Source organism: Paramisgurnus dabryanus, chromosome 6, assembly GCF_030506205.2.
Source record: "Paramisgurnus dabryanus chromosome 6, PD_genome_1.1, whole genome shotgun sequence".
Classification (NCBI taxonomy): domain Eukaryota; kingdom Metazoa; phylum Chordata; class Actinopteri; order Cypriniformes; family Cobitidae; genus Paramisgurnus; species Paramisgurnus dabryanus.
The window spans coordinates 38,331,110-38,358,489 of NC_133342.1; the positions used below are offsets into that span (position 1 = coordinate 38,331,110).

The 27,380-nt window shown below is 38.2% G+C and overlaps 1 protein-coding gene across 3 annotated transcripts in view; it reads right to left on the reverse strand.

Annotated features, from left to right (window-relative positions):
* pde1cb (phosphodiesterase 1C, calmodulin-dependent b) overlaps nucleotides 1-27,380 on the reverse strand; it is a 121,955-nt gene that overhangs the window by 16,703 nt on the left and 77,872 nt on the right. For all 3 annotated transcript variants that reach the window (XM_065276705.1, XM_065276706.1, XM_065276707.1), the window contains 5 exons: nucleotides 10,505-10,618; nucleotides 7,893-8,075; nucleotides 7,303-7,369; nucleotides 4,281-4,397; nucleotides 4,058-4,198 (listed from right to left, as the gene is read on the reverse strand). In XM_065276705.1, the coding sequence (XP_065132777.1) occupies nucleotides 4,058-4,198; nucleotides 4,281-4,397; nucleotides 7,303-7,369; nucleotides 7,893-8,075; nucleotides 10,505-10,618 (622 nt within the window). The remainder of the gene's footprint in view (nucleotides 1-4,057; nucleotides 4,199-4,280; nucleotides 4,398-7,302; nucleotides 7,370-7,892; nucleotides 8,076-10,504; nucleotides 10,619-27,380) is intronic.

A 27,380-nucleotide genomic window follows, 5' to 3' on the forward strand; every position in this document is an offset into this window, starting at 1 on the left:
AACTTCAAAAACAGCTTTTATCTATAAACCAAGGCCAAAATTCAACTTTGAAAAGTGTGTGACTAAATATGCGTAGATGATTAGAATTATCTGGGGATCTTGTGTGATTTAGAAATTACCCTCCAACATCTGGGGCCCATTTCCATGGGATAAGCAAAGCCTGTGATTTTACATATATCCCAGATATGATGTTAAAGCTTTTTACACAACACAGCCACACGCGGTCAAAGGTACTTATTGCATGTTAATCAGAGTTTGTGTCCTAATCAGCCACATCGCAATGAGCGGATTGTATTTATTGTAGAGAAGGTCCTGCGATGTCACAGCTGACAGCTCTGCCTATACAGATTTCTCATTTAATGACAGTTCTGCGCATTATAAATATTAATCATCAAACATGGACGAGGAGAGATTGATTAGATGTTTTAAAGCAGAAATATATAACAAATCAATTAAGTTTCACAAGGAAAGCCATAAAAAGCGGAGCAATGCATCTCAGTATGTGTGCGGCCTTCAGTTGCAGTGCCAGAGTCGCACCAACACAAAAACAAAACAAAAGAAAAAGGCGTCCAGGTAACAAAAGCCTTGAAAAATTATATACACTCACCTTAAGGATTATTAGGAACACCTGTTCAATGAATGCAATTATCTTATCAACCAATCACATGGCAGTTGCTTCAATGTATTTAGGGGTGTGGACCTGGATTCAAGTTGATAGAAGAGCAACTTTGACTGAAATAACCACTCGTTACAACCGAGGTATGCAGCAAAGCATTTGTGAAGCCACAACACGCACAACCTTGAGGTGGATGGGTTACAACAGCAGAAGACCCACGGGGTACCCTTCATCTTCACTACAAATAGGAAAAGAGGCTACAATTTGCACTAGCTCACCAAAATTGGACAGTTGAACACTGCAAAAATGTTGCCTGGTGTGATGAGTCTCGATTTCTCTTGAGACATTCAGATGGTAGAGTCAGAATTTGGTGTAAACAGAATGAGAACATGGATCCATCATGCCTTGTTACCACTGTCAGGCTGGTGGTGGTGGTGTAATGGTGTTGGGGATGTTTTTAGGCCCGTCCGTGCCAATTGGGCATCATTTAAATGCCACGGCCTACCTGAGCATTGTTTCTGACCATGCCCATCCCTTTATGACCACCATGTACTCATTCTCTGATGGCTACTTCCAGCAGGATAATGCACCTTGTCACAAAGCTCGAATCATTTGAAATTGGTTTCTTGAACATGACAATGAGTTCACTGTACTAAAATGGCCTCCACAGTCACCAGATCTCAACCCAATAGAGCATCTTTGGGATGTGGTGGAATGGGAGCTTCGTGCCCTGGATGTGCATCCCACAAATCTCCATCAACTGGAAGATGCTATCCAATCAATATGAGCCAACATTTCTAAAGAATGCTTTCAGCACCTTGTTGAATCAATGCCACGTAGAATTAAGGCAGTTCTGAAGGCGAAAGGGGGTCAAACACTGTATTAGTATGGTGTTCCTAATAATCCTTAGGTGAGTGTATGACCCCCACCAAATCCATGGCTACCGATTAGCATGGGACTTATTTCATCACGGTATTCGGCGAAATATGGTATGTCAACGTGAGGGGGAATTTTTACAAATTACAGACATGGCCGATTCACACTGGATTAAGATCGCAAACAACCTTCGCATTTATATAATCTCATGCAAATATGTCTCATGATGTCAAAGTAATGCACATTTTCACACCTATTTAACTAATTACAATGTGCAATTCACAGACGGGGCGTTAAAACTTTTTAAATATGCAACAACGTTACCCAATGATAGCGGGGGGGGGGGGGGCGGTTACTTCTAATCTTCCATGTGGCACACCCGCAAAAACAGTGTGAGACTAGGGGCCCTATCTTGCACCCAGCGCAATTGACTTTGTCAGTGACGCATGTATCATTCGTATTTTGCGCCGGCGCACAGCGGGGTTTTTCCCTCCACAGATGCACGTCAGCAAACTAGGGAATGAACTTGCGCTCCCTGGGCGGTTCAGCGCAAAAAGGAGGCGTGTTGCGGCGCAAACCATCTCTTATGCTATTTTGCAGTTTCAAAAAACAATTGCGCTACTAACCAAAAAAAACTAGTCTAAAGTCAGTGGCGCGTTGCGCGTGGTTCATTATGCTATTTTAAGGGCGCATGCTTGACCATAATGTATAGCGTGCACAACGCGCATACACTTTGCTTATCTAATCTACACAGATGCAACAGTTATTTTTGCAAATCATAAATTGTTACACTTAAAAATATTAATACACGAGATAAGGGGAATCATAGTGGTGAGCATTGTGGTGATAGTTTTTATTTATTCTCATGCAAATAACGATTAAAATATTTTCATAACTTTGTTGTGTGGCTGTATTACGTTTATTTTATGTAAATAATTATTAAAATGTTTTCATAAGAAACCTTAATGTATATGAACTTGATTTGTAAGAGTACTTTGGGGTTGGACCTTGCTTGCGTTTCTTGGGTCCAATTTCAAAGCCCCCAAACCCTTTCAGCGGTGAGGGTGGACGCAGCGATGTCCTCTGCTGGCGTCAAGTCCTGAGGCAGATCCACCTCCCGTTACACGGCGTGCCCGATTAATGCTGGCAAGCGTGGGATTCCCCCGTACAAGGACGTCGGTCTCCTCGGCTGTGAACCGCTCCTGGCGTGCGCCTGGTAAATCCGTCATAATAATAGCAACCCGCCATGGAACTTGCGCCCTTGCGTTTAAAGGGAATGTTGGCTAGCGTTCTGATTGGTTTATTTAACGTTACGCCCAAACCACACCTATGAATAATGAACCTACTTCAGACCAACCCCTTATTGATTTGCGCCCGGCGCAAGAGTTATTTCTCACGCCGGGAAAATAGCAACAGCGCCCAAGATCCGCCCACAAACTCACTTGCGCGTTGCGCTTCGCACTTGCGTTTCAGATCGTTAAAATAGAGCCCTAGAAAAGCCTGTAACTTACTAACAATGACGTTTTTAAGGTAAACCCTAACGCTATAAAATAATCAAATATGCCAGTTCATGGCCCCTTTAAGTTTCTCAGCAATTAAAAAAATCTGATGAGATAAAAATAAACAAAAAAGAAAAAGAAAAAGAGATGCACAGAGAGAAAAAGAAAAGAAACAAGTAAACAATTCTGTGGCATAAATCAAAAAGGATGTAATCTTTGACACAAAAATAAATCTCCAGTATACAGCAGTGAACCCTTCAGAGCTCCAAGCTACGTTCAGCCACTCTGCAGGAAGTCATCTTAATATTTAATCATCTCATAAAGAGACGGCGCAAGCACACTCGTGCCAATTTGGCTCTGTGAAATAACACACTGCATGTGTCTTGAGTTGTGCATGCAAGACATCGGTAGTGTATTTGCATTCTAGTAAGTGTGCGCGCGTTTGTAAGTATTAATGATGTTGTAATGATTGGCCAAGTGGAAAGCAAAGTGATTTGGTTAAGACTACATATCAATAAACCATTTGGGAAATCTCTCTCTCTATCTGTTTATCTCTCACAGGTCTTATGAAAGACCTGTTGGTTGTTTCTTAAAGTGTTACTTACTGTAGGTGTGCGTGTACGTTGCTTGTTGAATAATAAATGATGATGTACCTTTGAGTTCTTGCCCAAAGATTTCTGCATGTTGTCACGTTAACAATATCAAGACGGTTAACACCGTGTCAGCAATGAGAGCCACATGACAAAACCTCTCAATCATTATAATCAAGATGCAATCTACCTGTGAGCGTGCGACATACAGTGCTGATTATAAAGAGAGAGATTGCTTGATCGTAAATGCACTGTAAAAGATTCAAGCTCATTGGACAGAGAGGTCGGCTATTATAAAAATATATATGAGACATAGCCTACAGCAGAGTATTGTTGTTAGTGGATCTCAAACTTTTTTTGGACCCCCTCGTGTACGGTGCATCCCTTTGTGCTCCTCCAAAAGACATAAATCATTCCTAAGACAACCACATATAAAGTATGTGTGTGTGTGTGTGTGTATGTGTGTTTAAGCTCACCACCATCCCTGTCTTGAGCAGCAGGTAATGTACAGTCTGGGTGACATCGGCTGCGTGCATCAGGTTGTGATAGGGGTTTTTATGTTTGCTGTAACCAACTTCAACAGCCTCAACAAATGAGACCAGCGCTGAAACAGGAATCTGTCACAGACAAGGTAAGATTAAAACATTGCAACAGACTATAACCAAGCTTAAGTTTAATTCTCATGTGTGATTTCTTTACCTTGAAGCGTGTGATGAGATCATATCTGGTGAGAAGCTCATAGAAGATGAATTTGAGCGAGTGGTCGCCGCTCGCATCATTCAGAGCAAACACATCGAATGACCATTTATCCACATGCTGAGAGTAAAAACAAAGTGAAAAATCAGATCACACATGATAACAGAATAAAATACTCAAACACTCTTTTTTCGCATTAATAAAGTTTTTAATGACAAATAATCATTTGATTTAGGTTACATTCAATCTTGTGTTCATATTTACAGTCATGTAATTAAAAATTTTTTTTTTTGCAAAAAATGCTAAAGTTTCCTAACATATTAGGTGTTACTGAGTCCACAATAGTACAGCAACATATACGAATGTAAAATATCCGGGGCGCGATCGCGTCCCTGTTCCATTGTTTGATCGCGTCCCGGTTCCCCCAGTCTAATCATGTTCTGGAGTTGGCACACCGGTGTTGCAAGTTGCCAGTCCACTACAGCGATTGCGAACAGACCGGGGAAACCAGAACGTGAATAGACGGAGGGGGAGAGCACCCTAAATCGCCAACAGAGGGGTGTGTGGTGGTGTGCTGCTTTTGGCGAAAAAGTCCAGGGCCACTTTTTAGGCTGTAACTAAACTTATATGACTACAGGTAAAGGCGACATATTTTTTGCATCTACTTTGATGTCGGACGTATGATGTCATATGACAGTGTAGTAGAGTGAAGAGACGAAGGGTTAAAAAAAATCCCCTAAGTAATGGGAGATCATCTAATATAGAATTGAAATTGGGCCTTAGAGTTTCAGGAAAAATCGACTTCAGTTTCGGTCTCATTATCACACATCATCACATCAGATTGTGTTGTATGGAAAATAAAGAATATAATTATCAGTACTGTATGTGTACTCCCTGGGTATTGAACCCATGACCTACTAGGGTTGGCATTTTGGTAATATTCCACATTGGAAACACAGGTATTAAAGTAATTTATTTGTAAATTTTGGGGTCAGTAATACAAACTGTATCACATACAAACATTAGCTTCCTCAACATGATTTATCTTCATCCATGTGCCACAATTGTCCTATGTGCCACATATGTCCTACTAATGTAATGGTCTACCAATTCAGCTGTAGGAAAACAAACATTTTTTTCTCCTGTCAAAAGATTAATTGCATACAAAATAAAAGTTTGTGTTTGCATAATATATGTGTGTGCACTGTGTGTAACTATTTTTTATAAATAAATACACACACATTAATGTATGTATTTGAGATACATTTACATGTATGTATGTATGTGTATGTGTATATATACATAAGATATTTCTTAAATTTATACATATATGTGTTTATTTATATATACATTTATACATATTTATTTATATACACTGTCAGAAATAAAGGTACAAAACTGTACCTTTTCTGTCACTGGGGCTGTACCCTTTCAAAAAGTACAGCTTTGCACCTAAGGATTTCATTTTAGTACCTCAGAAGTACATGCAGGGACCAAAGAGAGCTTATTAGTACCTCAAAAATACATATTAGTATTTCAAAGGTACATATTGGTATTAAATGTTTACATATCTGTACCTAACGGTCCATACAATTACCTTCTTAAAGGGTGCTGCCCCACTGACAGCTAGGGTACATATTTTGACATTTTTCTAACAATGTAGGTCCTTAAAGTACGGTAATCTACCCAATATTGTATTCTGTTTTTTATTCCTGTAAAGGTACTAAACGGAAACTAAGGGTAGAGCCCCAGTGACAGAAAAGGTACAGTTTGTACTTTTATTTCTGACAGTGTATGTGACCCATTCTGTGAAAACCCAGCAAGCCAATTTTTGTGATTTACTTCTACCTAAAACCATCTACATAATAGCCTGGGTGCCAGCTGACATTAGCTCCGCCCACAACATTTCAGGTCGGGAAGTTCGGTCTGGTGTCGCTCCGTTGTGGCGCAACTATGAGCTGGTCAAACCAATCAAACTGTCAGGGCGGGCTAAATACGATGATGGACAAATGATCAACAGTAACGTAATCAACCACGCCACTAAAAAGCACTTGTGTTAAATCTGTTTACAACAAAGATGGCTGCCGCTGGAGGATTGAGACGTGAAGATTCTGCCATCGAAGATATGGACAGTGCACTGATTTATTTAAAGAGGAACAGAGAAACACGATCAAGGCATTTGTTTATCGGAAAGATGTTTTTGCCGTCCCTCCTACGGGATTTGGCAAAAGTTTAATTTATCCGCTGACTCCGATGGTCACTAAGAAGATGGGACAAAATGAAAATGTTTCTCCTTTGGTCGCACTCATGGAGGACCAAGTGAAAGAAGCAACTGAACTTTGCCAGCTCCTTTTCGGAAGCCCGTGGATGAAGTTCATCTAACTTACAAATGGTAAGAGAGAGTCTGACTGTATGACTTTGTAAATAACGCACAATGTTGTGATATGAATGAAATGTTTTAAACATAGTAGGTGTCGATGTACATTCACTAACTCTGACTTAATACAATCATAATGTTGCTCTCATTGTAGCGAAATAACTAGCAGTTAAGGTCAGGCTGCAAAGGGGCAGACACCATTTCACATACGTCACACACTCGGTTGCTCTGATTGGTTGTAGGTCTATCCAATTGAGTGCAGAGGCATTTTTTGTCCTGGTTCAGTTGAAACACGCCCCATAGTCACAGCCCAATGGACTTCACACAGCCCTCCTGAACTTCAGCCAGCTCCTTGTTTCCTGTCTTCCATTATTGGACAAACTGATTAATCCAAGTGTGCCTGGTTATTGTTGTTGTGACTACTGAGGTCAGGCACACCTGGATTAATCAGTTTGTCCAATAATGGCAGACAGGAAACAAGGAGCTGGCTGAAGTTCAGGAAGTAGTGCAGCTGGGCATAAAGCCCATTCTGACTAGATAATGTAAAGGATTTTTTTTATAAAAATATATCAGATAATGAGCCTTTAACCTGGATTTCACAGACAGGGTCACGAATAAAACAGTTTATAAAACAGAAAAGACTTTCACCTTAAGCACTGCTATAACAGGTGGAGGGTAACTGAGTCCCACCATATTAGAGGTTCTCCTGTACATTCTGTTGAAACGAAATGAAACATCATGTGAATGTAGCAGCACAGACCAAAACAAAACAAGGGCACAATCTTAGTTTACCTACAAACGCCAGAGCAACAATCTGCACTTTAAGTAAATGCTTTGTCAAATCAGAAAATTTGTGAAGTGTTGCAAAAATGCATTAGGGTTTAATAGATGACACAAACAGATGAGAAAGAAACTTTGTTTTTAGCAGCCTGTCAGTGATGTATGCAGCGTATGCACGGGGTGACTCATGCGCTCGATCCGTGGATTTATAATTATTTCACAGAGTTTCAATCTGCCTGGTAAGAAACAATGTCCTGGAGAGAATGCCGACTGATTCATTGATTCACAGATGTGGTGAGGTTCCTGTTGGGTTTCTAAAAGTAAAAAACTGGAGCTAAATGTGATTTCAGTTCTTTGATGTTTTGAAATGAAAGAGTTTGCTATTTTTTTGAATAACACCACACTGGCAAGACTAAGCTTAAAGAATTATGCACTCGGGAAAAAATATCAAACCACACCTCTCCACGAAGATCCCAGCCTGTACAGCGTGAACGATGCTGCGAAATCGAGGCTTTTCCTCCGTCCTTCTGAGCATCAGCCCCATTTGGCGCGTGAAGGTGGAGGCCAGCCAATCGCGGACCTCTGATGGCACAGAATCTGATTGGATATCACTGAGCTCATCCTCTGTATCGACCAATCGCCTGGAGAGAAAAGGAGAGATACTTTTAAATGAATATTAGCAAGATAAGCGACTTGAATTATAATGAATATAAACCATGACTGAAGCCCGAGCCAAGACGCAGTGGCCTGAGACTAATCCATCACTTATCTGCATAATAATGGGAATACCACAGTGGGATGAACTTAATGGTCACAAAAATGATGTATAGTGTGCCAAACAACAAAACACAAGCCCCTGTGAGCCCCCTATCCCAGTGTGAAACTGATCAGGAGGGTTTGTCTTAATCCAAGGCCAGGATGACGTTTTGCTTACATAATTCCATAAGCTTTTATCAGATCTTTTACTGGCATCTAGATGTTTACAGATGTAAGTCTTCACTCTGCTCATCCAAATAAAACATATTAGAGGCATGCGAGGGGCTTGATGGAATGCTGCATCTCCCCGCAGAGAGATTGAATACCATCGCTGAGCAGGAATGAAATGACACTGATAGCGATGAAGCTCATACTGCAGGTGTCTCTATTAATGTGTTCACATAGGGACCCTTCAGTTAAAGGGTGAATCTCAGTCACATTTCAGATCTGGTAACTGTGGGGGTAATTTTAGTACAGTGAACTCATTGTCATGTTCAAGAAACCAATTTGAAATGATTTGTGCTTTGTGACATGATGCATTATCCTGCTGGAAGTAGCCGTCAGAGGATGGGTACATGGTGGTCATCAAGGGATGGACATGGTCAGAAACAATGCTCAGGTAGGCCGTGGCATTTTAACAATGCCCAATTGGCACTAAGGGGCCTAAAGTGTGCCAAGAAAACATCCCCCACACAATTACACCACCGCTAGCCTGCACGGTGGTAACAAGGCATGATGGATCCATGTTCTCATTCTGTTTACGTCAAATTCTGACTCTACCATCTGAATGTCTCAACAGAAATCGAGACTCATCAGACCAGGCAACATTTTTCCAGTCTTTAACTGTCCAATTTTGGTGAGCTCATGCAAATTGTAGCCTTTTTTCCTATTTGTAGTGGAGATGAGTGGTACCCGGTGGGGTCTTCTGCTGTTGTAGCCCATCCGCCTCAAGGTTGTGCGTGTTGTGGCTTCACAAATGCTTTGCTGCATACCTCAGTTGTAATGAGTGGTTATTTCAGTCAAAGTTGCTCTTTTATCAGCTTGAATCAGTCGGCCCATTCTCCTCTGACCGCTAGCATCCACAAGGCATTTACGCCCACTGGACTGCCGCATAATGGATGTTTTTCTCTTTTTTTCTCACATTGTGAAATACTCAGACCAGCCCATCTGGCACCAACAACCATGCCATGCTCAAAATTGCTTAAATCACCTTTCTTTACCATTCTGACATTCAGTTTGGAGTTCTGGAGATTGTCTTGACCATGACCACACCCCTAAATGCATTGAAGCAACTGGCATGCGATTGGTTTATTAGATAATTGCATTAATGAGAAATTGAACAGGTGTACCTAATAATCCTTTAAGTGAGTGTATATATTAATCATTCGTGCAGTGGCTGCTTCCCTGTGTTATGTGAAAAAGCGTTGTTCTTTATAAAATAATCATTTCAGAAATAGTTGAAATTGCATTTATTAGGACACGTGAGATATTAAAAAAATAATATTATAATGCTATTTTTATATAATCTATTTTGGTTATGAAAAGTGAACACTTAACATCATGAGTAAGAGGCGCAATATGACCTATAGTGGGTCAGACATGATTTTGACCACTTCATAGGTTTGTTTTGTAGAAAGAATTTCTTCAAAGTAAGTTTCATTTTGTATAAATTGCATCTTAATTTTAATCAATGTTTAATCAAACAATTTCTTTGAGAAGGAAACCAAGAACTTTGGGTGTGGATTGAAGTGAACCCACTATATATTTCCATGGTCTTTTTGCTTTTAATGCATTTCTTGAATTAATGTCTCAGTTATACAGTAGGCTTATAGAAAGTTATGATATGCTATATTGTATAAAGTGGTAGTAATAAACGTGGCATGACTTATAGTGCTGAATTACAGAGCTGGTATATCAAACAACATCACTGTGATCAGATCAGATGCTTTCTTTCTGTTTTTTTACCCCGCTGTCATATTTGTTGTGTGTTTATGTTATTGAGAGGCAGCACATAGTTATAACCTGGTGTTGTTCAAAATACGTTTTCCACTTGTGAGCGGTTATAGTTGGGGTGTAATCAATGTGACATCACATTGATAGGGGATCCCCAACAGCCTGTTTTGTGAGTCTGTTGTAGTTTAAAGGAGATTACACAAAGAAGAAGAGATGGATTTGTATAATAACAGGATGTTTCTGCACACACACAGACGACTCATTTTCTGCTAGAAACACATTTAAAAGTGCATTTACTAGGTTAGGGGGGCTTTAATACTACGAAACACGTAACAGACAACATCTACAATCCATACTTTACCTTGTTTCTTCAATGTAGACTGACTCCAAAACAGAAGCAGCATATTCCAGGTTTTTCTTCAGGTCTACGAGAGACGCCTCTCCCCTCTCCAACTGTTTCACCAAACATCGCAATCTGAAAAACCAAAATTAAATACTGTTACATTCATTCTAACAACACAATTGAATGACTGTTTGTTCTGTTCGAGGCAGTCGTGACAGTACCGGCCAATATCAGCCAGATAAATTTGATTCTGCAAAACAGAGATCAATATTTTATTTCCCCTACTGGGAACATAAACATCAGGGCTAAAATTTTGCACAGAAAACTTAACCACAAAAAGGTACAAAAATTACATTTGCCATGGTACTTACAGTGTTGTAGTACTCAAGGCCAGTATTTTTTCAACCCATTCTCATGAAATGCATATAAATAGCACGCAGTGTGAAAAGTCGTGCAATGCATACTCCAAATTACAATTTTTAAATATGCTCATTTTCCAGCTCCCCTAGAGTTAAACATTTGATTTTTACCGTTTTGGAATCCATTCAGCTGATCTCGGGGTCTGGCGCTAGCACTTTTGGCATAGCTTAGCATAATTGCGATTTTCTAGGCAGATATGAGAGTATAGTTCCTAGCCATATCTGCCTAGAAAAATCGCAACTTTTAATTTTCTGTCTGTCTTAGTACACGATGTAACTACAGGAGAGTCAAATTGTAAATAGGAAAAATATCCAAACTCTTTGGTTATTTTTAAGGGCGATGCAAATGTTCTAATCTGATTCAATGGATTATGCTAAGCTAAACTCTAGGGGAGCTGGAAAATGAGCATATTTTCAAAAAAAGTGGAATGTCCCTTTAATACGGAGCATCTTTTCGTTTTATGTTTTTTTTGTTTTGTTTATTAAACCATCGTCGTTTGGGTTTAGGTTAAGATTTGTGATTTTCTTTAGGATGTCATTTTTTCGACCATGGTCTCTTAATGCTGCGTTTACACCAACCGTGGTAGAGGCGTGAAGCGCAAGTGATTTCAATGTTAAGTCAATGTGAAGACGCGTTGACGCGCGTCTGGAGGTCCCGCCCCTCCCACAAGAAGTGGATTTTGCCTCTGACACGCATCAAATGATTGCTTTTCCACGCGTCTGCTTCGACGTACACACGTGAATGCATACAAACTGTTCAAGCAGCAAACTAGGCGCAATAGACGCGATTTTGACATTTGAAACACGGTTGGTGTAAACGCAGCATAAAGGCGCTCTATGTGAATCTGTGTGACGTCCCTTCTTGTTGACGTTCGAAGTGTTGTCAAACAAAACGGAGCGTAGCTAAATCCTCCCCTCCCTCTCCCTTTCGTGCTTTCTGAAAGAATGATGACGTGTCCAACCCCCACTTCCAAATCCTTCTTGTCGTTTATTGGCTGGAACACTTTGTTATGTTTCGTGGTGGTAGGTTTGGCCACTTTGTTTTTGTTGCAGTTTGCGAAGCCAGGGCTCTCTACAGAGATCGTGTTTTTTACAGTGTGTTCAGGGGACCGGCAGCTAGCAGATAGTGAGGAGATGTTTACTGTATGAAACAAAACATGTTTTATGACCTGAAACGTGTGGATTCGCGTAGAGCACCTTTAAAGTTTGGGTTTGGGTTAGGATGTCATTTTACACAAAAGTTGTTCTAACCCCAAACCTTAGCGACAATGGAAAAAACAAACCATGACACCAACAAATTCAGGATTTTTTTATAGCTTTACTGTTATGTTAAAGCATTAGCAGCAAATAAAGATCTTGGGTATGAATCCATACTGATAAAATCTATACCTTGTAATGTGCTGTAAGTCACTTTGGATAAAAGCGTCTGCCAAATGCATCAAATTATTAATGCTTAGGGACGTCTAGATGTGTTGTCTGCTGTACTTGTTTTCTGAGTTCTTATTTAATTGAGCTTTAAGAGTCAATTGATTATCTGCAGCCTGTCAGTATTATCACACTCATCTTCAATAATCCTCCTGCAGGAAAGGCTTTCAGATCAAACCACTCAGATGGCTCTCTGCTCTTTGATGTGTTTGTTAAAATAATTAGACTGTCTGGTGAAATTTTAGGTGAGGTGTAGAATCAAAACAAGGCAGAAATGAAGAAACGTTGGGTAAATATCAGTAAGAAATGCTCTGTTTAATGACCTGATGCGAGTCAAACCATAAGAGATCTGATTATTGGAAATTCTGCTGAAACATAACACTGTTTATTAATGACTTGTGAAAGGTCACAGACTCAATCAATTCACTGGTTGTTTGTCATTTCACAGATGCTGTTATCTAAGGATACATATACTGATAAAATACCTTGAATGCACTGTAGGTGCAGATAAAAGCATTTCCCAAATGGAGCTTTTATCCAAAGTGCATTCAGTTACACATTTTATCACTATTTATATTCCCTGCACTCTAACTGTGGGTTCACACCAGAAGCGAGTTCAATGATTCAACGTCAATGCAAAGACGCGATCAGACACGTCCTCGCGCGATGAGAATGACGCGATATGGGTGGCACGTTTGCCGCGAAAAGCGGTGGCGCGTTTTTTCCCAAGTTGAAAATATTCAACTCGAGCAAAAAAATTGCATGATAACGCGAGTAACGCGATGACCCGCGTTTGGTGTGTACGTACTAATAACAAATGACAAACGGTTTGGAAAAATAAATGGTTTATCCATATTTGACCCAACCATTGTTTTAGAATGTCAGATTCGAACCCATGACCTTTGCAATGCCATCACAGTGATCCACCAATTGAGCTACAAACAGATCTACATAAATGTAAAAAGACCTACAATGCTTTGATTATAGAGACTATAATTGGCCTCAAATGCATCTTCGCGCAAACTGAAAATATTTTTACTCACATTCACATTATTGCATTATGCTGCGTATAAACCAAATGCGAAGCATCGTGTTCCTCACTCTATATTACTTGTGGGATTTAACTTTGTGTCATGTGAATTTTTCGCATGAGTTGAATATTTTTTACTTACACTGAAAAAATATATATTCATTCAATTTACTCATTTTATTAAATTTTTTAAGGTTAGTGGTTGCAATCAATTTATTTAAGCTACATTTAAAAAAAAGTTTTAATGTTTAAGTTCAATTTTTTTTTGTTCAAATGTAGCTCAAATAAATTGATTGCAACCACTTACCTTAAAGGAGCGGTGAATCAAAAACTCAATTTTAACTTGATAATTTGTTACATAAGAGGTCATCATACTTAAATGAACATCCTGCAAGTTTCAGAACTGAAAACGTCCGTGCTACTGAAATATAACAGTTTTTGGCACCAAGCCAGCTAAACACTCCAGTGTGGAATTCGGAAATCTATGACGTCAAAGTAGAATTGAAGCACCTCCCCATAGCCAAATACAATGACCACTTTTGTAGCCCTGCCCACAGCTTCGCGTGACACACGTGTGTCAATAAACATGTCTTTAAAGATTGCCAAATGTAACCAAAATGACTTTTAAATAAATTTTTTCTGATACACTTTTATTTTGACGCGGTGATCTGTTATGATAGAGTAACCATGGTAACGAAGACTAGGGTTGTGGAAGAACCGCGTGGGAACAACACAGAAGCTGAATACTTTAATTCGGAGGCTCGGAAAATAACATTAGGAATGCGTGGATAAAGGTTGTTTTTGAAGAGTTCCAGCTCGCGTGGGGAGTGTTTGATTACCTTGTGGTCTGTGCGGATTCACTTGTAAAGAAGCAAGTCGATGCTGGATTTGCAGAGAGCCTGTGATTAAAAACACCACTAATATTGGATCTGACAAAAATGACACAGCAGTACACATTAAGTTTATTTATTTACTGCGTTTCACTATTGCTTTGTTAGAAGAGATCGCTTGATATGTCTGTTGTAACATCCGTGTCTAAACACGTATGTTTGACTGTTTTAATTTACTAAAAACATTAAACGATTAATAAAGGTACAACACTTAACAATACGATTGTAATTTTACGGTAGAAATATGCAAAGGAAGGACTTATCCTCCGCAATTTATATTATGATGCCCGCTTACTGTGTTGTATACGGTAATTTAGGTGAGTTGCGTTTGAAAGGTCCAACACTCAACAAAGCTTATTTTTTATCATATAACTGTGGTATGTAACGTTACGTGTATCTAAGAGCAACCTCACAAGCACAATAGAAATATACAAAGTTATTGATAAGAGCTTATCAGCCGCAGTTTATAATCTGATGCATGCTTACTGTGTTGTATACGGTACTTTAGTCACGTCGAGTTTAAAGTTTTGTTTCTACTTTACTATACGGATTGTCATTTATGTGTATCATCTTTAGCACCCAGAATCTTTTGTGGCTCAAACATATATGTGTTTGGCTACTATTTTCACACATTAATGTTTTATAACATTTCCCCACATGTAATGATGGAGAATGAAGCTGCCCAATCATAGCAGTGGGTGTTTACGTCCAGGTCTTCAATGCGGCCCGCCCCTTCAAACGAAGCTTTTCTCCAGAGAGCCACTAATCCATGTTACAAAATAGCCTATTACTTATTGTTTTTGATGTTTTTGAATGTAAAAACCACGCGAACATCATAAGTAGACCTCAGACAACAGTATAAAACAATAAAATCGACAAATTCACCGCCCCTTTAAAAATAACGCGTGTTTTCGCAGCATTAACGCCGCCCAATTATTATTCATTCAATTTACAAAATTTTTTAAGGTAAGTGGTTGCAATCAATTTATTTAAGCTACATTACAAAAAAAAAACCTTATATTCATATGTTACATTTGTAGCGTAATTTAAAAGCCGTAGGCATTACAGCAAAACCAAATCCAGCCGGGTCTCACCTGTACCCAGATCAGGTAGTGTCTTACACCGTAATAAGTGATTTCATAGCGTGATCTTGAATAAGTGGATGGGCGGCTGTCACCATGACGATCACACTGTCATTGAGTGTCTCTGATGCCTCGAGGTCAAGGCAATCACAGAGGAAGATTAACATTTCCCACTCAACGTTTTGACAGCTGGCCACAGATAAAAGGGAAACCCAAACAAACAGTCCTGTTTGTCCCAACACCTGATCACAAATCAGTTATATCTCAGCTTTACTTTAACCTTTAAGAGTTTAGTCTGCGATATAAACACAAGTTTTATTGCTCATACATTCGATTGCTCTTTCATACCTCATGCACTCTAAATAAATGCTGGGGTGTTTTCAAACCAATGTTGGGTCAAAAATGGACGAACCCAGAAGTTGGTTTGAATTAACCCAGATAAGCTTCAGATTAGATGCAGGGTTAAAACAACCCAGCATTTGGGTTAAAGCAAATGAAGAAAAATGAGCCTCATGCAGTTTATGTACATTACTGATGAAGTGAAAATTGTTCTAAAACAAAACGGTAAAACAATGTCAGCTTTGAATCTTATTGCAGCGTGATTGTGAGATGGAGAGAGATAATGTCGTCCATCAGAAGCTCAGCAACAATAGCGCTTCTTACCGCTCCACACACAAAGCCCGTTTCAGCTGGGAATGACAGACGTCTGGGGACATGTGGGTGGAAAATGATGTTTGACTGGAAGAACATAGCCACCCATCTCAGCAGCTGTCAATCAACACATTACTAAAGTAAAACATTTCCATGAGAAACTTGAGCGGATTCATTTTTGGCACGGCAAACTGAGCCCTTTAAAAACACTTTCCTGGTCCTTATTGTGCATGATTGTCACAAAATGAAATAACAGTCCATGTTCCTGAAAAGATTTTTACTTTTCAGGAACATTAAACCTTCTGCTCCAGCTTTATTCTGCTATGAGACCCAATTTTCTAGATCCAACAAGTTGCACTAGACTAGAGATGCACCGATATTATATTTTTCCGCCAATACCGATAGACGATTATTCAGACTTATATCTGCCAATACTAATGCCAAAAACTATTGTAGTTATATTAGAACCTCATCTCACGAATTTCCGTGGCATAGTCACAGAATTTTCTGCTCATTTTTCCGGGGCATTCTCACGGATCTCCGCATATCGGACTTTCTTTTCCGTGGCATTCTCACGGATTGGTTACTCAACTGTTTTGTCCTATTTTCTTACCATTGTCGCTTCAGTTTAGGGTTAGATTTACATAAAATGACATCCCTACCCAAACCCAACTCTAACCCCAACGCCAGGCGACAATTGAGTCTACCCGCATTCATGAACATACAAAAAGAGAGAGAGACTTTCATCTTCTACACGGTAAATACAGCAGGCCATAAATTTAATCTCTCAATGCAAAGCAACTATTCACATTGACTGCTCATGAGATATTCATGCACAATTGCTTAAGTGCTTTCTGGGGCAGCCTTTGGGCTAATGAAACTCCAGCAGAATTTAAATCACGGTGAGTCAGAAGTTCAAGGATCCTGGCAGCTAAGAAGAAAATTCAAGGAGTTCCTGAGAAAATCTGTCCAAAATACAACTAAACCAGCAACCCAGACCAGCAAACCAACTTAAAGTTTATTCAAAGCCCATACTATAAATATAGGACAAAGTAACAGTGACGCTTTTGTTAGAACACAGGCAGCAAATAAACCAAAATTTTGGTTTGATTTAAAGTACAGGAAACAGTTTAAGGGTGAAAATCAAATTTATATTGTTGTTTATATGTATATGTGGTGTTTTTCAATATGCTTTAAGACAAAAACCATGTGCAAATGTATCATTCAACACCATTCGCGGTTTGAAAACGCCTTGGGTTCCGACTACAAATCATATCAACACAGTTGAACACGTGGATCAGTAGTTTGAGTCTCTATTATACACCCTGCACACTGTGCCGCAAGTGTTTTTTGCTAGTTTCAGCCTGACGAAGATATCACTTTCACATCCTGCACCATGTTGTTTAAATAGCTAATGTTTTGCACCCATTTGTGGCCCATGGATGTTCTGGTCTGAAAACGAGATGTGTTCAGGTGCATTGTTGGCGTGTTGCTATTTTGAGGCGACTGAAATCGACCACGCTATTGAACAACTAAACCTGGTCTAAAGTCAATGCCACACAATATTTTTTTGTTATTCATAAAGTATGACAACGGGTGTTTGTTTATTACAGACACACATAAATGCACAACAGCACACAAACGTTTTTAAAAATATGAAAAATAAAGAATTAAAATGTAAAAGATTATTATTGTATCTCTTGGACATAAATGAGGACAGATTACAAAAGTTTAGAAGCCATAAAGCTGAGATCAGCTGACAGAAGAGCTGCTTCACTTGATTTTTTTTAAAAGTGCAAATATTGCATTTATTTTGAAATGTTTTTTTAATGCTAGCTAGCCACATATTTATTGTATATGAAGACTTCGTACCTATGGATATGGTGAGATTATGTAATTTTTTTTAAAGAAAATCCTACTTTTAGCAAACCACTCACGGCGCTGTCCAGTGCTGAAATAATTTGCCTTTCGAAACGTTTGTAAATTCTTTATCTCCTGTGTGTTACAAATAAAGTATTTTTAAAATGCAAACCTCTTTTTTTACATATTTGTAAATGAATCTTGTTAAAATACTTTTTAGGATTACATGTATGAAGAGTTTGGTTCCAAAATGCAATAAATCCATTTTGGGTAATTTGGGTAAAAACGTGTTTTCTACACCATGAAAGTGACAAGATGAAAACCACTATTTTCTGCTACAAACTTTCACATAGCATATTAAGGTTATAATAACATTACAAATTCAAATCCATAATTAGATTTTCAAAGATTTATTATAAAAACTGATGATTTTCTTTCAAAATGCTATAAATCTATTGAATCAATATATAAATGTGCATTTATCTTTGCCATGTTACATTCATTTAGTTTACTAGTGGTATACACTGATTAAAAATATAAACATTAATGGCATTAATCAAAACACTTACTTTGTCATATTAAGAACACTGTCATTGCTGCTATGTCACAACTTTTTTGACAGCGATCAGCTGTAAAACGTTTTGGTCCTGCTCGATTTTTGTTGACTTCAAGTAAAATAATGGAAAGTTTTTCATAAGATCATAAGTTTTTTTAAAGTTTGTTTGTTGATCATGAAGTACAAAGTAGATGAGGAAAACAAGGATTCAGTGAGTATTCAAAGCGCCGCCATTATTACAATGCGTGGAATGATGCGCTGTGATTGGTTAAGCAGATTTATTGCATTCTGCAGAGAAGGAGGACTGGTGTTTATCGCATTTTGGGAAAAAAGGGAGAAAAGATGACAGAATAACACAACGTATATCAGATTTTGCGTAAAATTAAGAATGACTTTTTAATACTGACCAGATACAATACTGATTTTGGTGGTAACTAATTTTGGAAAACAACTCTTCATATACTTTATCAGCAATTAAAACTTAGCAACTTATTACTCCATGACTGAAAAAACTACTTTTAAAGAGAACCAAAGCTTATATTACAAAAATAACCATTTCAGTAAATAGAAAAAACAATGCACATTTTTTTTTACATCAATCTTAAACTAAGCCATGTATATAGGGAATACACCATGGCGCGAACGCAACTGGCAACTCTGATTGGTTTATTGCACGTTATGCCCAAAACACACCCATTTCTCATAAGGACAATACTGCCCTACAAAGGCAAAAGCCCTTAACTCACAAAAATGACTTTAAAGTTTAGACTTTTTAGTGACTTTACTTGTCAGTTATTTTCTTCTTGATTTTTTTCCTCAAAAAAACAAACAACATTGACTCAAGATACTTATCCACATGATAAAGGAGGACTTGAATGTCCCAAAAATATCAATAACTCATTTTCGACCAAAAACGCAGTTACTGCCTTTTGCCTTTGTTGGGCAGAATAGGGACAACCCTTATAGATTAGTTTCACCGGGTGCGTCGGCCATTGAAGAAATTACTGTCACAGAAAAACTGTTTGCTATTATGATGCTCAGAGATGAGTTTTAAGAGAGAAAATTATCGACTACATGCGAACAATAAGGCCCGTTGTTTTTGTTCTTGAAAGCAGTCTGAAAAGCAAGGAAATTGTTACGGTCAAACAAACAAATAGCTTATAAGGATGTCGCAGTTGACCGGAGCAACAGAGGGCCAAAACAGCCCCCAAAAAGTATTGAGGCCATAAGTTTGAGGTCATAAGTGAATTATAGACTTTATCGAGTCTCATGCAGTGACCCGAGTTTGTCAAAACAATGTCATTCCAAAGCATTTTCAGTAAAGAAGTGAATAACAAAAACACCAGGGACATATTTTAATAAAATTAATCCTTTTGATTACTAAATCTCTCTTTCTCTTACACAGTGGCAGCCAATCAGAGTGCTAATGGACAGACTGGGCAGGAAATCAATTAATGACAAACGATTTAAAATAACGATGAAACACAGCGCGGCTGAGGTCTAGAGAAATGTCACAGCATTGTTTCACTGTGTAATTAGTCAGTTAATGAGAATCTTAATGAACAACATGTTCACCCTCCCCACACACAAAAACACATAAAGATTGAGGTCAGCGCGAGTGACCGACGTCCTGCGGGGTAAACCACAGTCGCATAATCGCAGGACAAACACTGTTACAGTCAAAAACCAAATGACAGATTTCTAATGAATTCATCCGTCATGACCAACATACTTGCTCTTGGTTCTGAACTCAATACCTGAAGCAAAGCACGTCAAGTGTGTGACGACGGCTCTGTTTTAGACCTTGGTGGCCCTCCCTTGCTCTCTATATTATAGACAACAACATAGGCAGCATCTGAAAATGTAACTTGATAAGGGACTGCTTTGAAAGTTTATCGGTCAGAGACTTAGATATTTAGGGCTCTATTGACTTGCGCTTGTAAGCAACAACAATGTCCTCAATACTGTAGCAAATGCCTGGGGGTTTTGTACTCATAATGTAGCTGAAACAGATACACAAACTGCACCATTGGAAATCAGCAGGCGCTGATGGGTTGTGTTGACATGTGTCCGTTATAGAGAAACACAGGACTAATCTGGATTAAAGAGACAGTGACGGTTATTGAGAGACCCAGATGGCACACAGGAGATATGATACAAAACGCCTGAATGTAACTTGAATATATCTCAAGCGTTTTTCATGAGGTGTTGTCTGAATTTGTCTGAAATCTGGATGCATATAAACAACACCAGAACTCAAGCCACATAGCACATCTTTATTATGAATAGACCTGGATACAAAAAGTCCCTCTATTATATGCATAATGCTATAATTATGTCCCGTTTTTTATTTTTATGTATCACTTTGGTCGAAACGAAACATAAATCACAAACTTGTTTTATGTCCTAACACATGAAATAATAGAAGGGACATAAGATGAGAAACCAGACTGATCTGAAGCATATAGTTTAGATTTTTTAAAAAGCATATGCTTGAGAATTTGTTTAAATCCATAATAATGTAACTACGCTATGACTAAATTATTTTAGCGCACCATGCAGACTGCAAATATATACATATTGGCACTCAGGGTGTAAAAATCTTTGCAATTGTTTTTTGAACAAAAGGTCAGCCGCCCGCTGAAATCCCAAAAAGCAATCCAATTTTTGAAAGGTCACTAAATCTACATAAAGTGTAGATCATGAGATGAAAACATTATTGGTTTATTTACACATACACTGCCCATAGTCATCTGCAGCTTTTAGGACACAGTGGCTCTGTTTTAATACTCTTATGCACTTTTATGACTACGTTATGCATGTTACTGTTTTATTTGTCAGTCTGCATGTATTTTTTAAAGGGATCATATGATGTTGCTAAAATAAAGTGGTTTAAGGTAAAAAAAACACATTATTTCCAATTATTTCCACATACCATACATTATTGTTGCTCCACATGCCATGCCATACATTGTTAACAAAGCTCATTGTTTCTAAAAAGTGTGATGTGCACAGATTGGCAAGCTATCCAGTGCATTGTGATTGGCCCGATTCCTCAAACGTGTCATGGAAATGTTACGACCCTTATCATATTTGGAATATCAAATCCCAAGGCACAGTGTCTCCACGACAACAGTAAAAGTTACGTCTGCTTTCTTTGCATTGAGACGTATATATTTGTTCTTTATGCACTCCAAAGACAAAGTAAATCATGAAATCGCATCATATGACTACTTTAAAGCAATCCCATAATGCAATGCTACAAGCTCGCGAAAAACGTTAGGGTGGACAAAGCCATACAATGCTGCTTATAAACAAAAACTAATACTGAAAAGAATTGTAATTTTTTTCCATTGTTCATTTAAATATAACCATTTTCAGGGTTAATTTAACCCAACGGTCAGGTGTGTCCCTTTTCCGACCCAATGCGGGGTTAAAAATAACGCTGCATTTTATAAATAATAATGATAAAGAAAGAGGTCAATCTGTGAACTTCTTACTCAGTGAGAAAAAATCTGCTCAGAAAAACACCACAAAACAAGAATCCACAAAACTAGTTTGGTCTAAAGCAACTTAAAGTGCAGTATTTTATTGGATTTGATTTTGAACCCATAAACTCTGTAAACATCAAAACCCCCAAATCCAGAGAGAAATCTGCCAGGTCATTTTGGCAGTCGACAACACACCGCAGATCAAATCTCTGTTGTGGCAAGGCGTCTAAAACTGTCAAGGGACGCAAAGCCGACCTGCGGCCTGGATGACTCATTCTTAATGGAGACTTTGTGTTGACCTTTGTGTAAGGGGTCACTTAACAGAGACAATAAACACTGGTGACAGGTGTGTGTGTGTGCGATTGTGAGAACCCCATGTAGACGTCAATACATGCTGCCTTTGCTGCTCTCAATGTATCAATAATATATGTCACTAGATTTTTTTAAAAAGTGATAGAGAAAATGAGAGATGTCATTGGACAGACATGTCAGGGGAAAATGGCACGTATGGACGTGGGTGTTTCGGCAAATATATGGTAAACTGTTTTAAACAACTTTGGTGAAGAAATGTGGATGTTATGGTGTGCTCGACTTTAAGCAGTGTGCATGTGAAAACAGTGCAGGGGTAAACACATCATCTGTCAGGGTTCCCACACCTTAGTTACCTTCAAATTCAAGAACCTTTCAAGGACTTTCCAGGTCCAATACCCTCAAATTCAAGGACTAAATGTGGGGACACATTTCAAGTGAGAGCAAGGTTACATCATTTTACCTTTTAAGATACATTTTTACAGTTCCCTTTAGAGGGAACCTGCGCTGCGTCACTGCGGTGACACTTTGGGGACGCCTCCAGGGGAAAGTGCATCCAAATGTGTATATCAAATTCAACCAATGATGAGGTTTAACGACAAACACAGGGTGATGCGGGAGTCAGGAAGTATATCGGTATCTGAAATATTGCCAAAGACTGCATTACAGGGACGCAGGAAGTATGGCAAGGGAGACGCAGCGTCTCGTTCCTTTCTCAGGGAACAACAGTTAGATACGTAACCAAAGACGTTTTCATTTGTCAAACACAACTATGCAAAAAAGCATTTTGGTATGAATCAACATTCACATACATAAGATATAAGCATTTACAGCTAACAGTTTAGCACGTGTGATAAAAAGTAGTTAATTTTTATGATATTATCCTACACTACAGAGGGAATAATATGGATTTTTTTCCAGAAAACTTCTTGCCTAAAATAGATTCAAGCACTTTCAATGACCTGTATCTATGTATGTATATTTTCAAAAACTTCCCAGGGCCTTGAATTTTTTTCCACCAGATTCACAAACTTTCAAGGATTTCAAGGACCCATGGGAACCCTGTATGATTGCCATAAAGCTGTCGTATTCTGACGTCATCCGTTCTAATGCAGGTAACCCTTATTTTATGTTCAGACATACTGCTTACCAGTAAATTACTTAAACCTCTCTTACTGGTAAATTGGCAGCACTAATTTACCAGAAAGATTCTGTTCACTGCAAATCACCAGTAAAGACTGTGTGCAAAAGGGACTTAAATCCCTGACCTTAAGTACCAAAAAGCAAATTGCATTAACCACCTACTGTTGAAAGAAAATAGCAAACAGTGCATGAATGCATTGTACAGCACAACTTATTTTCCTCAAGAGAACCAGCACGCTCGATAACAGCATAAAATAATCATAAGACAAGTCTGCAAAGGCCAAAGTAAAAAAGCAAAGCGTGGTGAGACCCTGGAATAGATGGTACCGCACATCAAACTCATTTTCATTTTCCTTGAACTCTGTCTTAACATTTGCGTTTGGACTGCTGCCAAATTCATTTACTTTCTTTATAGTCAGCAGCAAGATAAAACAATTGCCTGTTGTGCTTTTAATTCATTTGGATTTATCTTTAAGAAACATTACGCTTTGATCGGACGCTAATATGCAAACACATTTTTACTACTTGCCACTGCTAATTGCATTAAAGTCTGTTCTTAACATTTAAGAGATTGGTTTCTCAGTAAAACGCAGTCTGTCAAGCACTGATTAATATTCCATTAACAATAAAACCTCATGATTCATTAAGTAAAGAATAGCTGACAAGCACTAATGCCACAAGCACTAATAATAAAATGAGAAGGGGTCCCTTTAAATTTCCTTGAAATACAAGCATAAAAAGTGTATTTTATTGTATAAAACTTTGCACAAAATTTAAATGTATGTATATTTAAGACTGATAAACTTTTATTATTCACTAATATAAACAAAGACGTTTTTGTTAAACATTTTAGCAGCTTTTGCCAGTTCATGATGTCTGTCAAGAACAAAGTCGTTTTTTATGACTTTTCTCAATATATACTCACAATTCTTCTGAACTTGTAGAGTAACACTATATAATATAATATAATATAATATAATAACACTTTTTAATAGCGCATACCATGACCCTTTGATTGTCACGCCCCCGGCCCCGACCACCCGCCCAACCCTACCACCTTAACTAACACATTTTCTGCGGGAAACCCTGATGTTTCTGCAGATAAACATACAAAGTTGGCAGTTCTGGCTATACTTTCGTTATTTTAATAATTTTTTTAATTTAAATTTTATTTATAGGACACTCAGGGTTATCTGATTTAACTATTTGTTGCTTGTGTTTTGTTTCCCTGCACTTTTGTACACATTTGATCTGCACCTTGTTACTTGATTCTGACCTTATTTATTTTTTTATTTGTATTTATTAACAGTAAATTCTGATCTAAATTAAGTCTGTAAATTTTGGACTGCTTTACGTATATCGAACAAGAGTGCCGCACAAGCCCTGAAAAGTGAAGCCAACACGTCTTGATTTCTCCCCAGTGACTGGTCCCAGTACAGGTCATAAACCCCGCCTCCACTATGTTAATCAATGGGACTTGAGACCAACTAAACAATTTAATTACACTTCAATTATCTTTTTTCCGCGGCTGGTTTCTGTCATTTATTGTAGTTTTTATCATGCTGATGTAAATTCAAGTGTTTGTTTTTAAAATAAGTTTGTTTTTAGTTAGTTATTTAATTATATAAAAACGGTGGTGTCACGTCATGACTGACAGCTGTGATATGCCCTTTCTGCGAGGGCAGGTCCTTGATTTGACGGCTTTACTTCCTGCTCACTACTGCGCAGGACTGGTCCCGAAATCGCTGCTGCGCAGACTTAAGAAGACCCAAGATGTCAGCGCCGCATCGGGACACTGGCGGCTTCACTTTTCACCAATGGAAGGGAGCGAACGGGGGTCGTCCATCAATCAGATGGGAACGAGAAATCATGTTACACATGAGGTAAAGTAATCAATTTTTATAAATGTTGCATTTGATGACATAGTTTTTTTTCATTATGTAAGGTTTTAGGTAATGTTCAAAACGCAATTGTTAGTCATAGATGTTACAGTATTAGTCCAATACGATGGTTTGTTAACACAGCACAGAATTAAGTGTTCAGATGAACAAACTTACCATAAAAAAGCGAGTGGCCCGACAGACGCGATCACTTCCGCATTTGTCCACGACACTGTTGTCATGTGGTTTTTACGTCAGTAAATTGGTAACAAAGGGTAACGTAGATATTAACGTCATTTACAGGTGACTGCACTGCCCCGTTTCACTGTTTAGGGCAGCAATGTTCTCATAATTTACAAGTAGTTGAAAACATTATAGATATTGTTAGTAATCAGCTGGACAAAATGTATAACACCAGACTAGTGGTTTTTGGATATTTTAATGCAAATATCTTACAAATTGTACCTTTAAGATCATATTTAGGAGTTCATCAAAATTAACATTAAAAACTAATTTTTTCAAAATATAAGCTTTAAAATTTATTTAAAACAGGGTGGTTATCGTGTCAAAAGTTGAGCAACAAAAAAGGTAAGCCATTGCTTAGAATATCTGCACAGAACCGATATTTGACACCATTGTCTCTCCTGTGATTTAATATTATTGTCGGTGTTCGCTTTTTAAATGATAGAAAGGAGATTCCTGAAACATGATATAAAAATCATCCGGTCTTTCTGTATCTAAAGTGAACACAGAGATGAACAAAGTCAAAGAAGCAAGCAGTTATTCCTGAGCAAAATAATAAAGTGTAGTGTCTATAAAATCATTAATTTCAGTGTTTATTATTTGTCCCTTTTTTGGCCATGACTAATAACAAAATGAAATAAGATTGCTGCTTCTCAGGCAGGATCACATTTGTTAATTTTTAGGTTTACTTATAGACCCCTACGTCTATATAATCGCCTACGTCAGTGTGACGTCAACATTCTAGCTGGAAGCAAAACATAAGTACACTGTCAGAAAAAAAGGTTTAAAATTGTACCTTTTCTGTCACTGGGGTGGTTCCCTCAAAGGTTCAGTTTTGTACCTTTATGGCTATACAACACATTGAAATGTTGTACCTTTTGGGGTACAATATTATATCTTAAGCTCCTATTTTGTACCTTTAAGGTACAGTTAAATGTTTTGTACCACTAACATTTATTTGGTACAAAATTGGTCCTTAAAAGGTACACAATAGGTCCTTAGGGTATAATAATGTACCCCAAAAGGTACAACATTTCAGTGTTTTGTATAGCCATAAAGGTACAAAACTGAACCTTTGAGGGTACCACCCCAGTGACAGAAAAGGTACAATTTTAAACCTTTTTTCTGAGAGTGAAGGAACTCATAGCATGCGCGCTAAAAGTTTGAGGTTTTGATTTTAAAATGTCATCCTGTTGTGTTTTTGGCTGCCAGAATAGAAGAAACTTTTGGTTAATACTAAAGTTTTACCAGATCCTGAAAGACATTCCTTCACAGAAATCAAGAAGACAATTGTGGTTAAATGCAATACGGCGTACAGACTGGACGGAGACTATCATGCTCGTGTTTGAAGTGCACACTTCATATCAGGTTAAATAATCTATGCATATGTACTGTTGTGTTGGTTTGATCTAGTACAAATCAGCAAGTTTCTGTTTTATAGGTGAAAAGTGTGCAACTTCAGCGCTGTTGTTTAGCTTAAATGTTAAACAAAAATACAGCGATAGATGTGTGTGCCATCCTTTGAATGGGCTCTTAAAATAATCCACATTGCTAATCATAGTTAGCCCAGCGATAAGTTATTAGACAATAAGCCTTGACAAAATTCCCCAAACCACCCGAAATGAATTCATATGTTGTCTAGGAAATATCCAAAACCTGGATAAAATCACAAGAGTTCATTCACAAAAAATAGCTGTCACGGTCCCGCAGAATGAGCGACTGTAGATATTCGGACAGTTCCGAACCTTCTTCTGCATTCATGTTTATTACATCCCTCCTAAAATGGCTAGCTTACGCTTGCCAACATTGCCTCTGCGGCCCTGCCCACCCAGAGACTTTGCAATGTTTAACGGGTCTATAGAAAATGTTTTTGTTATATCTTTGTGTAATGCTCTGTACATTGTGGCTTTAAAAT